General features: G+C 32.9%; 5 protein-coding genes across 9 annotated transcripts in view; 3 read left to right on the forward strand and 2 right to left on the reverse strand.

Moving 5' to 3' along the window:
* The window catches only part of LOC132695522 (uncharacterized), a 47639-nt gene extending 46496 nt beyond the window's left edge, over positions 1 to 1143 (forward strand). Inside the window, exon 10 of one of the 2 annotated variants that reach the window (XM_060659818.1) lies at positions 218 to 1143. In XM_060659818.1, the coding sequence (XP_060515801.1) occupies positions 218 to 405 (188 nt within the window). In that variant the 3' untranslated portion in view covers positions 406 to 1143. The remainder of the gene's footprint in view (positions 1 to 217) is intronic. The other variant, XM_060659817.1, reaches the window with a different exon arrangement.
* A 535-nt stretch (positions 1144 to 1678) lies between these two features.
* On the reverse strand, positions 1679 to 4390 carry LOC132695541 (pair-rule protein odd-paired-like). Its single transcript, XM_060659847.1, has 4 exons — positions 3724 to 4390; positions 3100 to 3376; positions 2816 to 3042; positions 1679 to 2612 (listed from the first exon to the last, which is right to left on the reverse strand). Exons 1-4 carry the CDS (start codon positions 4034 to 4036, stop codon positions 2305 to 2307), a joined length of 1125 nt encoding a protein of 374 aa, XP_060515830.1. The 5' UTR covers positions 4037 to 4390; the 3' UTR covers positions 1679 to 2304.
* Positions 4391 to 4522: 132 nt separating this feature from the next.
* LOC132695540 (FHIP family protein AGAP011705) lies at positions 4523 to 10406 on the forward strand. The gene is made up of 7 exons (XM_060659845.1): positions 4523 to 4856; positions 5052 to 5236; positions 5316 to 5567; positions 6157 to 6814; positions 6867 to 7161; positions 8558 to 8913; positions 8973 to 10406. Exons 1-7 carry the CDS (start codon positions 4713 to 4715, stop codon positions 9408 to 9410), a joined length of 2328 nt encoding a protein of 775 aa, XP_060515828.1. The 5' UTR covers positions 4523 to 4712; the 3' UTR covers positions 9411 to 10406.
* A 361-nt stretch (positions 10407 to 10767) lies between these two features.
* On the forward strand, positions 10768 to 15667 carry LOC132708832 (WASH complex subunit 4). Its single transcript, XM_060681447.1, has 15 exons — positions 10768 to 10891; positions 10945 to 11072; positions 11129 to 11288; positions 11384 to 11556; positions 11619 to 11840; positions 11893 to 12126; positions 12187 to 12363; positions 12428 to 12760; positions 12813 to 12897; positions 12950 to 13188; positions 13241 to 13572; positions 13625 to 14115; positions 14167 to 14565; positions 15025 to 15218; positions 15274 to 15667. Exons 1-15 carry the CDS (start codon positions 10840 to 10842, stop codon positions 15328 to 15330), a joined length of 3276 nt encoding a protein of 1091 aa, XP_060537430.1. The 5' UTR covers positions 10768 to 10839; the 3' UTR covers positions 15331 to 15667.
* Positions 15668 to 15779: 112 nt separating this feature from the next.
* LOC132708833 (GTP-binding protein 2) lies at positions 15780 to 18940 on the reverse strand. Of its 4 annotated transcripts, none has more exons than XM_060681450.1 (6): positions 18833 to 18940; positions 18286 to 18487; positions 17970 to 18237; positions 17595 to 17914; positions 17158 to 17505; positions 15780 to 16946 (listed from the first exon to the last, which is right to left on the reverse strand). In XM_060681450.1, the coding sequence occupies exons 2-6, from the start codon at positions 18469 to 18471 to the stop codon at positions 16374 to 16376; spliced, it is 1695 nt and encodes a 564-aa protein (XP_060537433.1). In that variant the 5' UTR covers positions 18472 to 18487; positions 18833 to 18940; the 3' UTR covers positions 15780 to 16373. The 4 variants fall into 4 exon arrangements, with proteins under 4 accessions (XP_060537433.1, XP_060537434.1, XP_060537431.1 ...); XM_060681451.1 differs by having other exon boundaries at positions 15781 to 16946; positions 18286 to 18454; positions 18769 to 18940; XM_060681448.1 differs by having other exon boundaries at positions 15781 to 16946; positions 18769 to 18940.
* Positions 18941 to 19271: the final 331 nt, after the last annotated feature.

Here is a 19271-nt window from a genome sequence, read left to right on the forward strand (position 1 = left end):
GTAAAAGGTTCCGGATCCGTAATGAAGAATTTTCTTGTATATAAACCAATCGGGTTTGCGTTTTAAAGCATACTATTTCCTGCTGTAAATCTTATAGTAACGCGGGAACATTGTTTTATGAAGAAAGTTTTTGCAGGGTATATTTAGAACTTTTTTTTAAGTATTTTAGGTGCCCGAACCTTGAAATATGGGAAGTGAAAATTATTCTTTTTTGTAGGTCGTGGAGCAGCCATGATAATCGAAAGCTTATGTTTATTTTACCACATGGAATGTTTTAAGTGTTGCGTGTGTCGCATACAGTTAGGCGATGGGCGTATGGGTACCGACGTGAGGGTTCGAAATCAAAAACTCCACTGCCATAACTGTTTTTCGAGCGACGATGGCGTCAAATTCAGTTGTGTTTAAATCCCTGTATATATAAATAATGAAGTTTGCCTTCATTTTTCTTGTAAATATACGTTATGTTGTATTTATGTTTTGTATTATATAAATATATGAAATTATTTGATAAATATAGCTCTACGATGATGTTTAAAATTTCGGTTTTTCAGTGAAATTGTTAATCGTTAATGTTGGCAGCTGAAGACACTAAGTGATATAAAATTGACATTTGGGCGCTCTAATGTTAGTAAGTTTTTCAGGTTATTATAATTGATATGACTGATTTTTACTATCGAAATTTTATAAAATATTTATAAATGTATTTGGGTGACAATTTTGAAATTTTTCTATCGAACAAAGTACTAATTTATAGTTTAAGATATCTTTTTTGTTACTTATCTCCCTAACCCATTACGTTCATATAGGTATTACGAACATGTTTTGGGGGTTTCTGGAGACAATATTTCCAGGTGAAGCTCTTACTGAAAGCCAATTACATTTTCTATTTATTTGTTGATTTTTTATTTTACAACATTCAATCTATATCAATATACCAAAATAATAGGGACTTAGGTTTTGTGTATACTAAATAATTGCCTCCTTGTATTATTATTTAACATTTGTTTATTGTATAAAATACTAAAAAATAAAATTTAATATACAACTTGGTGCTCCAGATTTTTGTTCCTGAACTATTATAGAAAACAGCCATTTTCTTCTCACATCACATTCCTCCACCAAATTTTTCACCTCCCTACTTCTCTAATTCCCCATTAGGCAATAAATAAATTGTTAATCACCTTTTAACCAAATCGACAATAAATAATACTGACACAGAGAGTAATTTAAAATAATTTGTTTAATTTGCCCGCGAAAGTTTAAATAATAAAACTAAAAAAAGAAAATGTAAATTTTCATTCCAGATTAAGCAGAAAGGGACTTCAAGTATCAGCAAAACATGAAAGTGATAGGCAATAATTGTGGTGATCAGAAGAATATTTCAGGATACTAGACCCATTATTTTCCTTCCTACACTTCAAGTCGCGTCGGGTGAAAAGCATGTGGGATGTGTAAAAAAAACAACTGGGATTGGGATTTACGACCCGTCATCTCTTTAACTGTGTAATCTTAACTTTCTTCTTTGGAAGGTTAATTTTTTTTAAGGTACATATTCAACTTGAGAAAAATAAAAATCATTGCATCAAGGTACACAAACCTTAATATATTTCTGTTAATTTACATTTTAAAAAATCACAAGTTATTTTTCTTTATTAAAATTTTATATTCACGATAAAAAGTTAAATTGTAAAAAGAGCCGATTACTAAAACAATGAGAAACACAAGGACTACATAATATAGAAAAAAATAAATAAGTGACCGATTAGTAAATCAATTAAAAACATTTTTTCTCCAAACATTATTAAAATTTTTGAAACAAAAACAATTTGTTTCAGAATTAACAAAAAATTAACATGAAAACAATAAATACTTTATCACATGTTTTTTTTCTAAAATGAGCCAATAGTACAGGGGACAGAAATGTTAATAGAAAAACTAGTACCTTTAATATACAGCAGAAATTATATAAAAAAAAAAGGAAAAGCACCAATAGAAAAGAGATCAAAAAAATTGTTTTTTAATTTTCCAATTTTGTAATTTTTCATAATTTACTGAAACTTTGTTGGCTCAAACTATGTTCCCTGGAAGCAACTTCTGTGCATAATATACATATATATATACAGTGTACATTCATTTAGCTTTTTTTTTACTAAGCCATAACTTAAAATTGGTTGTAATTATTGTGTTGTGCTGTAAAAATTTGTACAGGAGAAAAAGATAAATAAATACATCAATGTTAAACTGTATATAAGCTAAAGAAGTTGCACTGTTATTCAAAAAGTTTCTACACAAATACCTCCAACACTATATTCTGTAATTAAAATTACAACTCAGTCCATTTTTTAACTCAACCAAAGCCATCGCCCCCTGAATTTCATCACTTGAAATCTCCTTGCTTCGACCGCCTTGCACACAGACCAAAACGGAGGGACGTTTCTGATTTTCAGCACTGCAATCGGAGGTTTTATTCACCTCGGGATCTGTGTAGGAGTCTTCCCCCCAATTTATGGGGCTGGCCAAATCATTAGTGGAATCCCATAGCCTTTGGTCTTGGACCGCTTCACGTAACCATCTTTTTTTGGGCAGTTCAGAAGGTTTTGGTGGTGGAGATTCTAATAATAAAATAAAAAACATGCGCATTGACAACTGGTTGCCAACAAGTTCCTGGTAAAAATATATTGTTTAGATTGTATAAAAATGATAATAGTTATACTGACAAAAAGTATTCCCGCTAATATTGTAGAATTGACATTTTACTAGATATGCTAATTAAAAGTTAAATTGGAAAGGCTTATTAGGAAATGCAAGATCTTACCAGCCATTACATCACTTTCTGAACTTCCAGAGTTGCTACAAATTGAAGTTTCTAAATCGTCAAGTTCAGATTTTGGTGAACTTTCTAAATCAGTGCTGATTTGTGAGCAACTTGAATAATATGCTGAACTTCCACTACTAAAAACCGATTCTTCACGTTTGAACACAATAGATTTTTTTGGTGTTGTGTCTAGATTTTCATTTGACTTTACTGAGCTCTTGTTTCTCCTTTAAGGAAATAACACTTGATGTTTAAGCATAAAAATTTAATTAAATATCACTAACCTGTCAAAATTTTGCAACCATTGCCTTACTTCAGTACTATGGGCTTCATCATATGTTTTATCAATATTTGGCTGAGGTTTAGCAAGGAACCTCTTTAACGTAAAATCAGGATGATCTGGACAGTGTCGATTTGCATGTGTGAATTTCCTTGAACAATTTGGAGCTGCACATATAAAAGGCTTTTCACCAGTATGGAGCCTTTGATGAGTTTTTAATTGTCCAGACTGAGCAAATTTTCTCGTACAACGAGGATAGTCACATACATATGGTCTTTCACCTACAAAATATAAACTATAAATATCAATCACAAATTCTCTATAAGTAGCCAATTTAAAATAAAAAACATTCATCTCTGACAATTACTTTCCAATCAAAAAGTATTCCATTACATTTAAAGCAAAATAAAAATTTGAAAGGTGCCTTTTAAAATTTCAGTTAAAAATGGCAAATTTAATTTAAATTTTAAACTCCTCTTAAACATGTTTAAAAACTAATTAGGGCACCATCATTCCTGATTACAATCAAGCCGTAGAATCCATTATCCTATACTAATAACACGTCCACATTAAATAATCAACAGACATTTAAATAACGGCAAATATTTAAAGATCAAAATGTCTTCACCTGTGTGAGTTCTCAGATGTGCTTGCAATGACTTTTCCCTTGGAAAAACTCTACTACAATATGTACATTTAATGGAACTAGGAGATGTGGAACCTTCCAAAATTAACGTGTTTAATAAAGCAGCCCTAGGCCTTCCTCGGCGAGTTTCACCTGGAGAAATTACATCCTTTTCATTTAGGCTTGGGCTACAATTATCACGGTCTTTGTCTGTGATATTAAAACTCGTAGAATTTAAAACACGATTATTTGGTGTCACAACGGTTTCACACTCACTATTCGGTCCTGCTTTATTTCTTTTCGGAGTGGAAAACATATTTTTCACTCACTTTTCCACAGTTTTGCATGGATTTTAACAGCACAACGCCAATCAAAACAAAAATGCCGTCCAAGGTCTAGAGGGCGCCACTGAATTGGAGGGAAAATTTCTTATTTTCAATTAAATCAAACTGCGTCCACGTGGTACAAAATTATTTTTAAATGCAAACATTCTCAGTTGATTTGTTATTTGTTATGCTATATAATATCTGGGTGCTTAAATTGGTCGAAATTAAATTTTATGATGACTTTTATTTTAAATAACAACTGAAAAATACATAAATGGAAAGCCCTATCGCTAGATGTCCCCATATCCCAAACTGCGGTTGGAGATCCGGTCTCGCGCCGCGAGATGGCGCGGAATGCATCAAAACAACATATGTCAGATAGAACATCCGAGAGAGAAAGGATATTCATTAAAGATGAAAATATATTCATGATTAAATTAAAGAAAATAATTCTGCAGAACAAGAAATACGCACTATTTAAACAGTTGATTAATCGACCTCAGTATTTGTACATCAAGTGGGTTCTTCAACTGACGTTTAATCTGTCACTGATACAAAATGTCATTTTTATCAAAATATATCATGAAAATATTTATGGTGAAATAATAATTTGGCTGCCGCACAAAAAGACAATCAAAAAATGTCTTGAATCTGGGTGCTGTTAGCATGGAATGGTTACGAAATCATTCTTTCCTATCAAAAAATTCAAGAACTGTGATAAATACTGAAGAAGAATGTGATCCCCAAGCATGTTACGATAGTTTTAAGGAACACTGGCATCAGGCTCTTAAAATACTTCAGAGAGTTCAGGTAAATTTGCCATTAATTTTGTGTAAATAAAAAAAATGGGTTTAAAATCATTCATTCCGAAGCAACAGGTTACATTTAATTTGTAAACAAAACAATGGGGCCTGTGCTTTTTACTTTTCACATTTGTATGAAATAACCCATTCTTTAATCATTGCATATGTGCTCAAGTTCTTTTATAATTGCCCATTTTTTTAGCAACTACCAAGTCATGATGATGTACTGGGGGTTGTTAACCATCTTGAACAAATGGTCACATTACTTCTCTATGACATGAAAAGAAATGACAGGTTGTGTATGAATAATTCTTCACAATGTCTAGATTATTTATTAACAGAGAATATATTAGATAAGCTTTTTGAATGGAGCATGAGATCTGGAAAGTAAGTAACATTATGAGTGCTGTGATGGTTCAAACCCTTTTAGTAAATTGCAATTTGAAGTAATGTCTGTCTTTTTCAGATATAAAAATGCTGTGCGATGTGAGCAGTTGAAGTTATATGAAATGTTAATAGCTCAATCAAGGGAGTTGTTATTAAAACATGATGCTTTCGTCAAGCCTATGCTTAAATTATTAAATTCATGTCATGGGGAAGTTTTTTCTATAGAAATTGAAAAACTTTTGGTGGACCTTTTAAATCAGTTGAGCACATTACTGGTACAAAATATAGGTTTCATAAAGTTATTTTTCCAATGTGATAGAAATGTTGACAGGTGAGTTAATTTAATTTATCATCTTATTACTTATCTCCTTAATCCTAACAAGATGTTTTCATTATGGGACTTAAATACATATCTTTTTAATATTGCATTTTATCTTGTCAGAAAGTAGTTTTGTCATAAATACCATGTGTTGGTTAAAACTATTTTCCTTTCAATGGTGTGAAATTAACAGGGTGATACGAAGAGTTAATAGTTGCCTGCTGATTGCATTTTAGAATTTATGCTGTGCACAGCTTTTCTGAAAATTTTTTGTTCCTTAAATTATAAATCCTAAATTGCTATTATTTTTGAGTTTTTAAAGTTTAATTGGTGTATCAGATGTCAATTTATTATTTAAAAAACTCTTGGAAATTGACGAAAAAAATAAATTACAATACTGTGACACCTTTTAGTTCTTAAATTAAAACCTGTATAATATTCGGGTTTTTATATGTCCCAGATGCTCCGAAAATATAGCATGTAGGTTGCTCATTCATTATTTATCTGGAACGTTCTCCGATTAAAATTATCAGCTTTGAATAATTCGTATAGTGGAACGCATAGGCGACAATCACTGTAAAATATTTAATTTTGTTTTCAGATTCATAATATTTTCTCTATTAATCCCGTTTGTACATAGAGAAGATTCTATAGGGATGAGAGCTCGTGATGCCCTTTTACTTTGCATGACACTGTCAATAAAAAATAAAGAAGTAGCCATATACATATCAGAACATTCAAATTTTTCCGTGTTGGTAGCGTCAGGTTTAAGTGGTTTATATTCTGTGTTACCAAACTCGATCGACGATATCGGAGTACCTGATTGGCATCGTTTTACGCCAGACGACGTGAAAGAAATCAAAGGGCTTTTAACTTTTGTCACTTCATTGGATTTTAGTAATGCGGTTGCTCAAATTGCACATCCCATGATAAGGCAACAATTACAAGAGTTTTTATACAGGGGTTTTTTAATACCAGTATTAGGCGCAGCCCTTTTGCAAATAAATATATTAGAGCAAGTGGCAGCGACAGCCTATTTAGAATTGATCATACGTACAGTTACCGAGCCAGGGTTATTACACGCCGTTTTACGATTTTTACTAGTAGTTGAATACGACGGCGATAGGCTATTAAATATACTGATAAACAGGATTGATTCAGAAAGGCAGTTATGCCTTGTGTCATTGGCGCTTTTCGAATCACTGATTGACCTAAATTGCGAAGATCTGATGTTGGAGCTGAGCTTCAAACATTTACAGGTAAAAACCACTAGGATTTATATCGTTAAGTCGCAGTAAAATATTTTTCCAGCCGTGTTTTCAAGTACTGTTGTCGCAACGTAAAATACTGCTGCCTTTGGATCTGTCGTGCTCAAGTTTCGAAAAGCTGTTGCTACTAGCGCCTAATTGCTGTCGATTGCCCGATAGCGATGTCGGAGTCGACGGTAGTTTCATCCAGTGGAATCATTTCAAACATAGTCAAAGTTTGTATGGGAAGTACTATGCTTACCTTTGCGATGCTAGAAATAAAATTGGGCAATGTCAGAGAGCTTGTTCCAGTTGGAGTAACTCCTATAACGGAGACGAAGATATTTCTTGTAACAGTGGTATGTGGTAGTTCTGTTTTTTATGCTTTTGTATTACAAATTTGCTGCAGAGCATGTCTTGACAAATTTCATATCACCATAATGATTAAAACTTTTGATATGCGGTCAATAAACAGTAAATTTTGAGTGTTGCCTAATTGCAGTTCATGATTGTGGCTCTTTGTTTTCAGTTTTTTACAGCTTTGAATTAGATTCAGTGTTGCTTGACTGACCTAACATGTGTTAATTCTTTTCTTACAAGCTAATTCCATTCCAGCATTCTTCACTCAAATTGTACTAGGATTTGTACCAAATCTAATTGGTGCTCTTTCTAGGTACCACCTAGAACATATTCATTGGTTCTGCTCGTCCCTTCTCAGCAGTTTCTCTTCAAATGGAGGATCTGTTGATGATCGTGAATAAGGCCTCTTTTTGTGTTCAGTTTCTTACAGCTTTGAATTAGATTCAGTGTTGCTTGACTGACCTAACCTATGTTATTTTTTTTACTATAGGTTCTTTCCCTTCCAGCATCCTTCCACCCAAATTATACTGGGATTTGTACCAAGTTTAATTGGTGCTCTTTCTAGATACAACCTGTAACACATTCATTGGTTCAGCTCGTCCCTGCTCAGCAGATTCTCTTCAAATGGAGGATCTGTTCATGATCGTGAATAGGGCCTCTTTTTGTGTTCAGTTTCTTACATTTGAATTAGATTCAGGGTTGCTTGACTGACCTAACCTATGTTAATTCTTTTCCTACAAGTTGTTTCCCTTCTAGCATCCTTCCACTCAAATTATACTGGGATTTGTACCAAGTTTAATTGGTGCTCTTTCTAGATACCACCTGCAACACATTCATTGGTTCTGCTCATCCCTGCTCAGCAGTTTCCCTTCATATGGAGGATCTGTTGATTGTTGTCTTGTCCACCTTGATAACTTGACAGGCATTGTGCTTGTAATCGTCATACATGCCTGGCTTGTTAGCCTGACCTGCGCTAGGTCTGATCATTGTGTTCAAGCCAGTAATTCTGATTTGGATCCATCTCAAGTCTTGCCACACACCCTCTAACCTGTGCAGAGTTATTTTTGCTTGGAGCATATCAGATATCATCCTCCCTTCGCTTGTATCCCTTACTATGATGAAAACATTGCCTGTGTTCACTAGCACCCCATTCTCTCATGGTGAGAGGACAAATTTCGCCTCTAAGCCGCCTTAAAGCTGCCTCATTTCTGCTTTTAAAGCCGTCGTCATGATTCAAACTCAAGTACTCATTTGCACATGGGTTATATATCCTTCTGGAGATGTTTCAGATGCATGCAGTCAAGTAATCTCTTTAGTGATGTTAGATTTCATATTATTAAAGTGAAGTACTGAGTACATATTATTATAGTGAAGTACTTGTACTTGTACTTTTAGAAGAAAAATCGGACAGTTTGATATCTTTGGAAAGAAGTAGCGGCTACGAGAGTTTCAATATGAATTTAGACGATATAAAAGAAGAGAGTGAATGGCTTGTTTCGACAAGTAAAGGGAGAAGATCAAATGCAATTCTTGTACTCGATGATATGCATCTAGAAACGCCTCCGTGTGCTGGGCCATTTTTAACTATTTTGATGGAGAAATTAAGGAATTTTTTATCCAATTCTATATACGTTAACTTGCACTTAACCGGCATCATATCAAGACTGGCTGCATACCCACAACCCTTGTTACGAGCTTATTTACTTGAGGATAACATGACGTTGCCGCCCAATGTGCCGTCCATTTTCGAGGTGGGCTTGTTTATTTTTTCGTTACAGGAAATAGATTTGTTGATATTTGTATTTTTCAGATATTAAATTTATTAAAACATCAAGTAGATGAGGCCATGAACCGCTATTCCGATAAAGTTGGTTTAATAAGATACGCGCAAGACATTTTAGTGGACAGAGAAGTAATGCTGGTGAACCTGCGCCGATACCATACTGAAAAATCTTCGGCACAAAAACCGGCGGAATCTAACGAACCGTTTCAACGAAATGGACCTAAGAGAAGAAGTCTGAACATTCCATCCATAACAAGTATGTTCGGCAGAAGACCGAGCCAGGTAGAAACCAGCATGCCTTTAGTATCATCACCTGAAGAGTTACAATTTAATCTAATATACCCGAAATTTAACGAAGGCCAACATGTAGCCTTATGCGCCGTATTGTTAGACGAGTGGGTTAAAGAATTGGCTGCCTTGGCTCAAGAACACACAGTCGCCCAACTTGCCACCTCATTGAGTTAATTTAATCTTCTTTTTAGCAATTTTTTACAAGAAATCGCCTCAGGAAGGTCCAGATTAAAAATTAATCTGTGAGTTTTGATATAAAGCCGCTATCGGATTTTGAAAAATTAGGCCAGACACTTTGGAGGTATTTACATATCAATATTACCTAAATTTTTTAACAGTGTTATTGTGGGGTCGTATTTAATTATTTCACTTAGTTTCGGTGCTAAACTTGAAGGAGTGAATCTGGTATATCTATTATTGTTTGGCCACATATTTGCATAACACCCTGTATAAAATATATATCCTAGCATCTTCAAGTCCTGAATAATTTTGTGTGGCTTTACAAATTCAGCCTCTTTTTTAATTTCCTAAATCCCAGACAGGTATTTGTTTGAAAATGAATGTATCAATGGAAAATATTTGGTAATAATAAATTCTAGGATAGTTGCGGGAATCTTTGGCGCTTTTTAAAACAATTTATATGTACATATTTTTTTTATATGATCTACGCTTAAAATTGCGCAAATTAGTGTGTAAGGATTGTGATTTTCTTCATTAACTTTGCGTGTATATATTAACCCTTTTTTTAGAAGGAAAATGAACTTTTAGAACTCTGCCACTGAATGTGTGGGTCCAAAATTTGATTAGTCCCATTATTTAATACAGTTTTAATTAAAATGTTTTACCGTTTTTTGTAATAGAGTGACTTTGAGTGATTTTATTTATTTACTATTTATAGGTTTTTGTTATCCCAGTGCAGAAGATTTTCACTAAAAAATAATTTGTTATTTTTCGTTAATGAGTCCAGCTTGTAACCTTTTGGTCTTGTGATACAACAATAACGAGTGAGTAAGGGCAGTAGCAATATTTTCTTTATTTAGGCAATACGACCAAAACAAATTGTGATTATTGTATGTGAGTCACGAGAAATCATGCAATTGTTTCACACTGCATTTGGGAATACATCATATTGTTAAAAAGCAAACGTTTTAAATATATATTTTAACAAAATTAAGGGCCTTTATAATTTCATTAACCCATCTTAAATCCATGGTGATTAATACAGCCCTGCAACTACCAAAAGAAACCTCCAAAATTTTTCAAACCCTCTCTTTAAATGTTTTTCTGGTTATTCTTACTGAATTAGTACTTTAAAGCTTAGGTTACTGATTACACTATGTAACTTGTAACATGTGCAGAAGTTTTTATAACTCCCCCGTAACTGTTACATTTGTCCATTTCGCATAATCATTCAGTGGGTTTCATTAAAGAAATATTCACGTCGACTCTGGTGTTCGAAACAGTTTGGCCATTTTTCAGTAGATGGCGCTGTTGACTATGATCTGTGAAAAATTCACGCAAACAATACAATCTGTGATTGAGGATACTGAATTTTTTTTCTAGGGTTAAAGGTTTTAAATATTGAATAAATAAACATGTTAAAATGTTTGAACCTTCAAATGTGATAGAAAGGAAATTTAACGCTGAAACTCATAGTAAGTTCGCCGAAATTATAATTTTGATCTTGCACTAGTAAATAAAATTTTAGGGATTGCAAGTGAAGCAAAACTTCGTGAATTTGGCGAGTTCTTAGAAAAGTTCAATGAATTAACTAACGAGAACAAAAAATCGTTTAGGAATAATTTAAATGTAACTCTTAAACCAATTTTACTAGATGTAAGTTGTGTTTATACGTTATTTCTGCATATGTTGTGATAAAAATGTACATTTAGGTGGAAGCTCATGAAAGTGGCTCTATTTTGGATTTAACTCGGTCAGAAAATAAAATCTTATTTCGAATTTTGAGCACACTTGGTTCTATATGCCAGGAAATTGAATTACTGAAAACAGAAGCTCAGCAGTTATGTGTGGATTTTTTATTCTACGGAGAAGGTATCTGTTAGTTGTGTTCGTCAATAATTCATTTTATTAACATTTTTTAACCCACCGAACTTTGGACGTATATAGTATTATAATTTATTTTTCAGATATTGGAAAAAGTTTACAAAATTTAGAATCTGTTAGTAAATTGGTTGAACCTTTGCAAAAGCTACATGCTTTTGTTATCAGGGCTAGGCAAGTTTTATCACTAACGTTAAAACAGCTTACAGCAATTTTGACCAAAGAATATTACGTGTCTGGTAATAATCCTAGCTTTTCTGTAAGCACTTTTTTAACAGTGGTACAAGGAATTTGTTTTGTTTAAGCAATTTATGTTTTTAGGAAATTTTAAATTTATTTGGAGATTTGCTAATATGTCTGTTAAAATTTGATTATCTACTTGATAAGCAGATATTAAAAGAACATTGGCTGCTATATAGGAGAGCTCTAAGAAACATTTTGCACAACAGTGCAAAATACAATTTTTCAAAAGACGAAGTAAGAGATTTTGATAAAACTTTGGCTGTTCTAGAAACTATTTTATTGTCAGGAACAATTTTCAAAGTAAATAAACCTTTTGGAAGGTTTTCAAGAAGTTTTATTTTCATTATTTTAGGATTCAACTAGTAATTTAGATTCCAAATTAATATATGACATTAAGAAATCAACCTTAAATGCGGAATTCCAAACTTATTTATTTGTTCAAATCAGTGAATTAGAGAAGGATGAAGAGAATATTTTGTGCTCTGAAATGTTGTTGCAATTAAATGTTGTTGCTGCATTCTACTTTAATGTTTTTGAAAGCACAAATCGGAAATTCATAAAAAAATTACTAGAGTTAAACAAAAAGGTAATTTGAATTTTCACTAATATAAGTATTTCCCACAACGTTTTTGGTTCATAATTTCAGGTTTTAGCTTGTACACTCATTGGCAATATTGTATGGTATCCTGAACAATTTTTTTTGAAAAATGTGCAATCCCTAGCTAAATATATTGATCAGAAGAATATAGAGAGTAATAGACTTACACAAATTCATATTAAAAACCAAAACTTACCCAAGGAAACAAATTTACTTTGTCTACAGGTATATAATTGCACTTTTTTACCTTCACATTGTAATAATTGATTGACACGAGTATTGTTTACAGACATGTTATTATTTAGTAGAGTTAGATAAACAGATAAAAGTGAATATGGGGAACCTAAAAGTAAAACAGCTGCAATATATATGTGTGTTATTATTGGATGGCTTAAAACTTGTGCAAAAGATCAATTCAACAATTAAATGGGTCATGAATGTACATTTTGACAAGATGTTGCCAGTGACAAAAACGGTGTTGGTAGCTATATCAAAGTTGGTTGAGATTTTAAAAAGTATATATTTAAACCTAAATCAGAATATAATACTCTTGGTTCACCTGGTTTTATTGATTTCCCAGCATTTACAGTATAAAGCTTTATCAATTTTAATAAGCATTAAGGTATGATGGTAGTATAACAGTTGTTTTTTTATTGATTAGATTTTTTTCTTAGAAAGATTTGGTCCAAGACAGATCTTACAAAGATCAACAGCATAACATAATGTCTGCTTTAAATATCTGTGAAAATGCTATAAAAGGTGACAAAGATATAACAAATAATTTACCATCCCTAGCTGACTTCCATTTTAGGACCCAATACCAAAAACAGACTATTAGTAGCTAATTTGGCGCTATCTGCTAGTGGTTTAAATAATTCAAAATTAAATGATGTGCAGGTGCTATTGTCACAGTTGGGATTAATATCGAGATATACAGAGTTTTTACAAAAACGCTGCGATTGTTCTGTCCTTTACTGGCATTACAACTATATTTTGCCTGTATATTTGAGTAAATTGGTGTCATCCAAAAGCGACGTTGCGAGATACATGGTAACATTTTTCGGGATGTGTTGGTAATATTTTAATTTAAAAATTATTTTAGCTAATGTTAAACGCGTTAACGGACTGTGATAATATAGGTGGCAAGGAAATTTCATCAGCCGTCAGCAAAATTCTCAATGAGAAATTTTTTGCGCCAGTGAATCAAATCGTAGAGACAAATTTGAGAATGCAAACGCATTTACATTTGCAGTTGCCACCCTCCGACCCTTTCCAGAATGTTTTTCCATTGAATTTCAACAAATATATGCCCGTGCTGTTGGGTAACGTTTATAAAAGTGTGAAAAATGAAGCCGAGCATTATTTGAGCACCATGTTTTATAATTTGACCACTGTTGTTTTACATGACTGGAAGACTTATGGAGAAATGAGAAAGTGAGTGTTTAATTTTCGAGTCCCTTAAGTATTTTTCGGAAATTGCTTTCAGGTTGGCTTATTTACAATATTCCTTGAATACAGTTGATGATGATCTGCCAATGCAGACTTTAGATCAAGGGCTGGATGTTTTAGAAATAATGCGAAACATAAATGTTTTCGTCCAAAAGTACCTTTATAATTTGAATAGTCAGGTTTTTGTAGAACAGTCCAGCAACAATAAGCATTTAAACTCTATAAATATATCTCATGTTTCCAATTCCATAAGGACCCATGGCATAGGGATAATGAACACCACTGTTAATTTTATTTACCAATTTTTGAAAAATAAGTTCCATATTTTTTCTCAGTTTATGTTCGACGAGCATATCAAATCTCGATTGTTAAAAGATCTGAGGTTTTTCTCTGAACATAAAACTGAGTTTAATCAGATGTATCCTTATGAGCGAGCAGAAAAGTTCAACGTTGGAATAAGGAAGTTAGGATTGAATCAAGATGGAGAGAGTTATTTGGATTTGTTTAGGAAGCTGATTACTCATATAGGTTTGAAACAAAGTTACATGTATTTAAAATATCATAATGTTGTGCTCGTAGGTAATGCCATGGGTTATATTCGTCTAATACGATCTGGAGGTAAAAGATGCTTAGCGGAAGGAACATGCTTTATACCCGACCTGACGGGGCTTGATAACTTCAAAGAAATATTGCAAAAGGAACAACTGACCGAGTTATCCCAAAAAGCCGTCCAATGTTTGCTTCACGATTTGCAAAATTTCATTGAAAATTTCGAAGAAGCGACGGAATATTTTAAATTGTTGGTGAACGTGTTTTTGTCGGTGTTTCGGAATCCTAGTAACATGCATTTGAAAAATTTCTTCGTTATCGTGCCTCCCTTGACAATAAATTTCGTAGAACACTCTTTAACATCCAAAGAACGCTTATATAAAAAGAACAAAGCCAACAGTGCCTTTACGGATGATGGTTTTGCTTTAGGTAAGTTTTTTGTGTGTAAAGTCAGTAATAATAAATTTTTTATCATTGAGGTAATAATAATATTTTTATTATCCCACATATTTAAAATACAATCAGTGTACTATGGATTTTGACAAGTGAATCAGAAAACTACATTAGGAACTTATATAATAAAAATATGTGACAGTGATAACAAACATTAATAAATTATAAATTATAAAATTATTAAATTATAAAAACAGTTTAGATTTAAAAATGTTTATATTACTACTGATTTTTAGCTCTGTGGAAAGTTTATTCTAAACTCTAACACCTGTGTTCGTAAAATATTTTTTGAAAATTCTACTCTTTTTTTTTTTTTGAAAAACAGTCCTTATTACTTGTATTACAGTCGTGAAAATCTCCGTTTTTTTTTAATTTATACACCCATAAACAAACTTCTACTAAAGGACATTCTATTCTAAGAGTTTTACATTTAAGGTCTTGCTTATATCATACAATTATTGGATCAAGAAAGTCAGCTAAACTCATTACATTGGTTTCATTCGGTTAATAGAAAATTTAAAAATGAAAGAATGAAAATTAAAGAGCAGACTTTGATATCGAACGGAGATGATGCTAAACTAAAGCAGACCCTAAATTTAACAGAAAAACGAATCAATACTTTTGAAAGGGTAAGAGTTTTTTTGTCTATTTATCTCTGTAACGTTATAATTTGTCGTTTTTCAGGAATTTGAATTGTTCTACTATAGTTATACGAGTGCCAGATTATTTTTCCAGGCGTAAGATTGAAGCGTTGCTAAGATATATTTTTATAATTGTTCCAAGGCTTTAACGCGCCAACAGTATTTGATATTGTTCAATATCAAAACGATATAGGAATCACAAGCTGCGTTTCCAAAGGATAATTTACGAATTCAAAATGTGAGATCTTTATAGGCCTAGCTGATAAAGGTAAATCATAATTTTTTTCGTTATTTATATATGTATACATTAATGTTGAGTTTTTCAAATTTAAGAGATTTATATTTTCGTAGACAATGTGCAATGATCTAGAATATATTGTTAAGTGTCTCAATTTTATTCTCATTATTAACCCTTAACAAATAAAAGTTATATTGGACGCTAGTTGTTTTTTAAATATTTTTCACTGGCAGAACTTATATTTCACCCTTAATGTAAAATTAACATTACCAAATAAAAATAGAAATAAAACAAAAAGAATGTTAGAACTTTATTTATTAACGGAGATCCAAGTTTGACATAGTACGCAATTTGTGTTTTAGAAAGTACTATTTAATTTAACGCCATGTTTTTCACTATTTGAAAAATGTGGCCCACAATACTGGAAACCTAACCTACTATTTATAATCACAGTTGTTTTTCATAAAAAGTTTTTAACTGGACATATATTTAATAGTTTCAAGGTTGAAGCAGTCTCAACCTTATCTCAATAAAAAAATAACTTTGAACTTTTATCGTCACACAATTATAAGTTATTACCATAATAAACATATAAGAGAGTAGTTAATTAATGTTTCGAAGGTATTGCAACTCGATATGTTTCCACGAATCTTTGCCTTTAGGAAAAAAAAAAGAAATTTTTATGGTCAGTTATAAAATAATCAATTAGCTTGAGAGGCGATTTTTTTTTTCAAATGAGAGACTTCTTTTAAAATCAATCAAAAGTACTGCTAGTACTAGAGACTTAATTTTTTTCAACCACAATCGACCTTCTGTACAACAATGCATGAGAGCTAAGAATTAAGGACATAACAAAAAACAAATACTAAGTCACTGTCAGCAATTCCAAAAATTAAAGCACATACTTAGTTATCATCCCCATTGGTCAGTGGGAATATTTGAGTGATCTCGCCTATACCTTTAGATGCACCTTCTCTAAAGAGAAGTCTTTGACCAACGGTTACATATTCAGGATGTACTTTAAATTTAAAAAGCACTGAATCTCTCTCATTCGTGTGGATACATTTCGACGAACATATACCAATGACAACTGCTGTTTGTCTTATATTTCCAATATGGACAGTGGTTTGGAAACCGGGATAAACAGCTGTTGCGTGGAAGAGAACTGATACGGTCGCTTGGAAAAATAGGCATCCATGAGCCGTGTGCTCTTTCGAAACTAAAACCATTCCGTTTCTCAAATTAGGCAGGTAACTATCTAGAGAGATTGCGGCACTTTGTCCCGCTCGTACCATTCTGCATGGTACTCGATTTCTATGAATAGATTTTACGACTACGCTTTGGAAAGAGCCATTTTTCATTGGTCCTATTTGCATCTGGGCACCTTCGATGATCACACCTTTGGTTAATAGCCCGCCAAAAACTTGCCCCACAGCTCCAGCCCGGAAATTTTCGTCGATATGAAATTCCGGTAATTCCTGAAATCAAATTATACACTGTTGGTGGCGCTAATTACGTGCTAACCAAAAACACTAAGCCCTAGTGCATAATAAAACCGAATATATTTACAATACGGTGATTAAATGTCTTTGCCTATAAATAAATGAAAAAGCCCGATCAATTTACTCAACAGCATCATTCTATTACTCTCAAAATGTCACCAAGGGTATCATTGAAAAAAAACTTTACCTGTTCTAGTCTCTCCTTTTCCTTCGAGCTGCTGCCGGGGGGAAGCACATGTAAAAATTTTAAGAGCAACTCCAAGCCGTCCCCGCTGACGCTAGACACACAAAATATTGGAACAATATTCTCTGTTAACTGGTTTGCTCCTGCAGTGATTACGTCATCCAAGTTCTTGATTATGAGAGGTACACGTCTGCTACCCACTTGTTTCAAAAAAGATTCGAGACTTTGTAGGGTATTCGCAGGGTCAGTCAAGTCGATTTTAGTAATCACAATGAAAAATGGTACATTCAGAGCGACCGCTATAGCTAGGTGTTCGTGAGCCATTCCCACTGCACCCGCGGTACTTGAAATCTAAAATAAAATATATTTTTAAGTTATAATTAGTTAATTGAAGGTGGGAAAAACATATTTACAAATGTCCTGATGGATTATTAACTTACTACAAGCATTGCATGATGAGGCGAATAACCCGATAGACCCTGTATGGTTGTGCGAATATATTTCTTATGTCCGGCCAAATCCAGAAATGTTATAAGTTTTGTACTTCTGTCGCAAATCTCCTCTGCAGTGATTAATTCACTGGAACTATAATTAATAGGTTCACCCTGCGAGTTGAAGCCTAAAATCTCGTGAGATATGGATGAAGTTCGGCCACTTTGTATTTCATGTAAGTGGCGGAACATATTTAGCCTTGCTTTGCCTCTACCATTATCCAAGTTTCCCTGCGTCAACACTCCTAATAATGTACTTTTCCCGGCATCTAGGCAAAAATTCAACAATAAATCCACATTCGTTCCCTCAATTATTTTTCATACCTGCATTTCCCAAAACAGCCACCCTTATTTCAATGTTATTCTGATCATCGGGAATTTTTCTTACTAGAACTTCAGCCACACTACGTGAATTGTCCAGTTGCTTTTCTCTGAGTAGAGTTGTGCTTGCTCCAAGTTTTTTAGCCATTTGCTCCAAAGTTTGTAAACTAGCTGTCATATCACGTTTAGACAATCCAGCAAGAATTCCACTGTCTTCGACACCTATTTCATAAATGGCTTCGCCGTTACCTTCGCGAAGTCTCCACTTAAGCTGAAAATATTTATAAAATAATTGACAGCAAATGACATAAAAATTTACCTGGGTAACTAGATGTTCAAACCTTTGTTTGGTTGGATTAACAATTTTTAATTTGTATTCAACATTTCCAAGCTGGGGTTCAGGAGGCAGGGAATTTTCATTCAGCAAATTATTAAGAGCAAAATCTTCGTTCATAGAGCAATCATTCCCATTACTGGGATCAAAAAGACTGAAAAAAGAATCCATCTCCTTTGTCACAATTCTAAAAAAATTGTTTTATCTTATTACCAAAACCATATTGCACTTGGTATTATGAAATATTCAGTTTAAATAATAGTGAAAGTAGTTTTTTAAATGTCATAATATAAACAACTCATAGGTAAACAATAAATGTACTTTAAAAATCAACAAGCAAATGAGTCAAACTGACAAAACTATTCATATCTCAATCAAAAATAACGTAACTAAGGTACCAAAAATAATCATGTCATTATCACCAAGGAAATCTTGTGTTTATAAACTCTTGGGTGTTTGTAAACTCACCTATTGATTTTTAGGACAATAAATATTGCACTAATTCAAACTTAGCATGGTTTCAGATACGCACCTTGAGTGCTGGAGGAATTGCTTTTATATAAATATAATCATGTTAAAAGGGTTGTTTGTTAAAAAAAAATTCAAATCGCGATTCTCTACTACAGTATTCATTCGAGACGTCAAGTGACGCAATGTTATGAAAAAGAAAATTAGGTAATTACACGACCAAGTTTTCTGTTTATATATATATAAATATTTTCTTCACAAGCCATTTGGTTTTCATATTGACTTACAGATGTCACCATGTAATTTCTAAAACAAGCCGATTATGACTTGACAACACTGTGATTTTGTTATCATTTATCTTTGGGTTGTATATCGTTTTATTCTCTGGTCTACAAGTCCCCGCAGATAGAAAAAGGTGACCTTTAGATTTATTTCTTTTTTTCAGGTAAAATTATTCGCTTCTTCAAATTTAATTCATATAATTTCTTTTTTAGTTACTTTCC

The sequence above is a fragment of the Cylas formicarius genome, unplaced genomic scaffold (assembly GCF_029955315.1).
Source record: "Cylas formicarius isolate icCylForm1 unplaced genomic scaffold, icCylForm1.1 PGA_scaffold_12__32_contigs__length_19106922, whole genome shotgun sequence".
NCBI classification, from domain to species: Eukaryota; Metazoa; Arthropoda; class Insecta; order Coleoptera; family Brentidae; genus Cylas; species Cylas formicarius.

Excerpts from the sequence above, each read along its gene's own strand:
- LOC132708832 (XM_060681447.1), top strand. The coding sequence starts at position 10,840 with ATGTTTGAACCTTCAAATGTGATAGAAAGGAAATTTAACGCTGAAACT. Across the intron at positions 11,073-11,128 it reads TTAAACCAATTTTACTAGAT|GTGGAAGCTCATGAAAGTGG; the intron begins GTAAGTTGTGTT and ends ATGTACATTTAG. Across the intron at positions 12,364-12,427 it reads CAAATTTACTTTGTCTACAG|ACATGTTATTATTTAGTAGA; the intron begins GTATATAATTGC and ends TATTGTTTACAG.
- LOC132708833 (XM_060681450.1), bottom strand. The coding sequence starts at position 18,471 with ATGGATTCTTTTTTCAGTCTTTTTGATCCCAGTAATGGGAATGATTGC. Across the intron at positions 18,238-18,285 it reads TTGAACATCTAGTTACCCAG|CTTAAGTGGAGACTTCGCGA; the intron begins GTAAATTTTTAT and ends AAATATTTTCAG. Across the intron at positions 17,506-17,594 it reads CTCATCATGCAATGCTTGTA|ATTTCAAGTACCGCGGGTGC; the intron begins GTAAGTTAATAA and ends ATTTTATTTTAG.
- LOC132695541 (XM_060659847.1), bottom strand. The coding sequence starts at position 4,036 with ATGTTTTCCACTCCGAAAAGAAATAAAGCAGGACCGAATAGTGAGTGT. Across the intron at positions 3,377-3,723 it reads ACATCTGAGAACTCACACAG|GTGAAAGACCATATGTATGT; the intron begins GTGAAGACATTT and ends TATATTTTGTAG. Across the intron at positions 2,613-2,815 it reads AGAAAGTGATGTAATGGCTG|AATCTCCACCACCAAAACCT; the intron begins GTAAGATCTTGC and ends TTTTATTATTAG.
- LOC132695540 (XM_060659845.1), top strand. The coding sequence starts at position 4,713 with ATGGAATGGTTACGAAATCATTCTTTCCTATCAAAAAATTCAAGAACT. Across the intron at positions 5,237-5,315 it reads TGGAGCATGAGATCTGGAAA|ATATAAAAATGCTGTGCGAT; the intron begins GTAAGTAACATT and ends TGTCTTTTTCAG. Across the intron at positions 7,162-8,557 it reads AGATATTTCTTGTAACAGTG|AAGAAAAATCGGACAGTTTG; the intron begins GTATGTGGTAGT and ends TTGTACTTTTAG.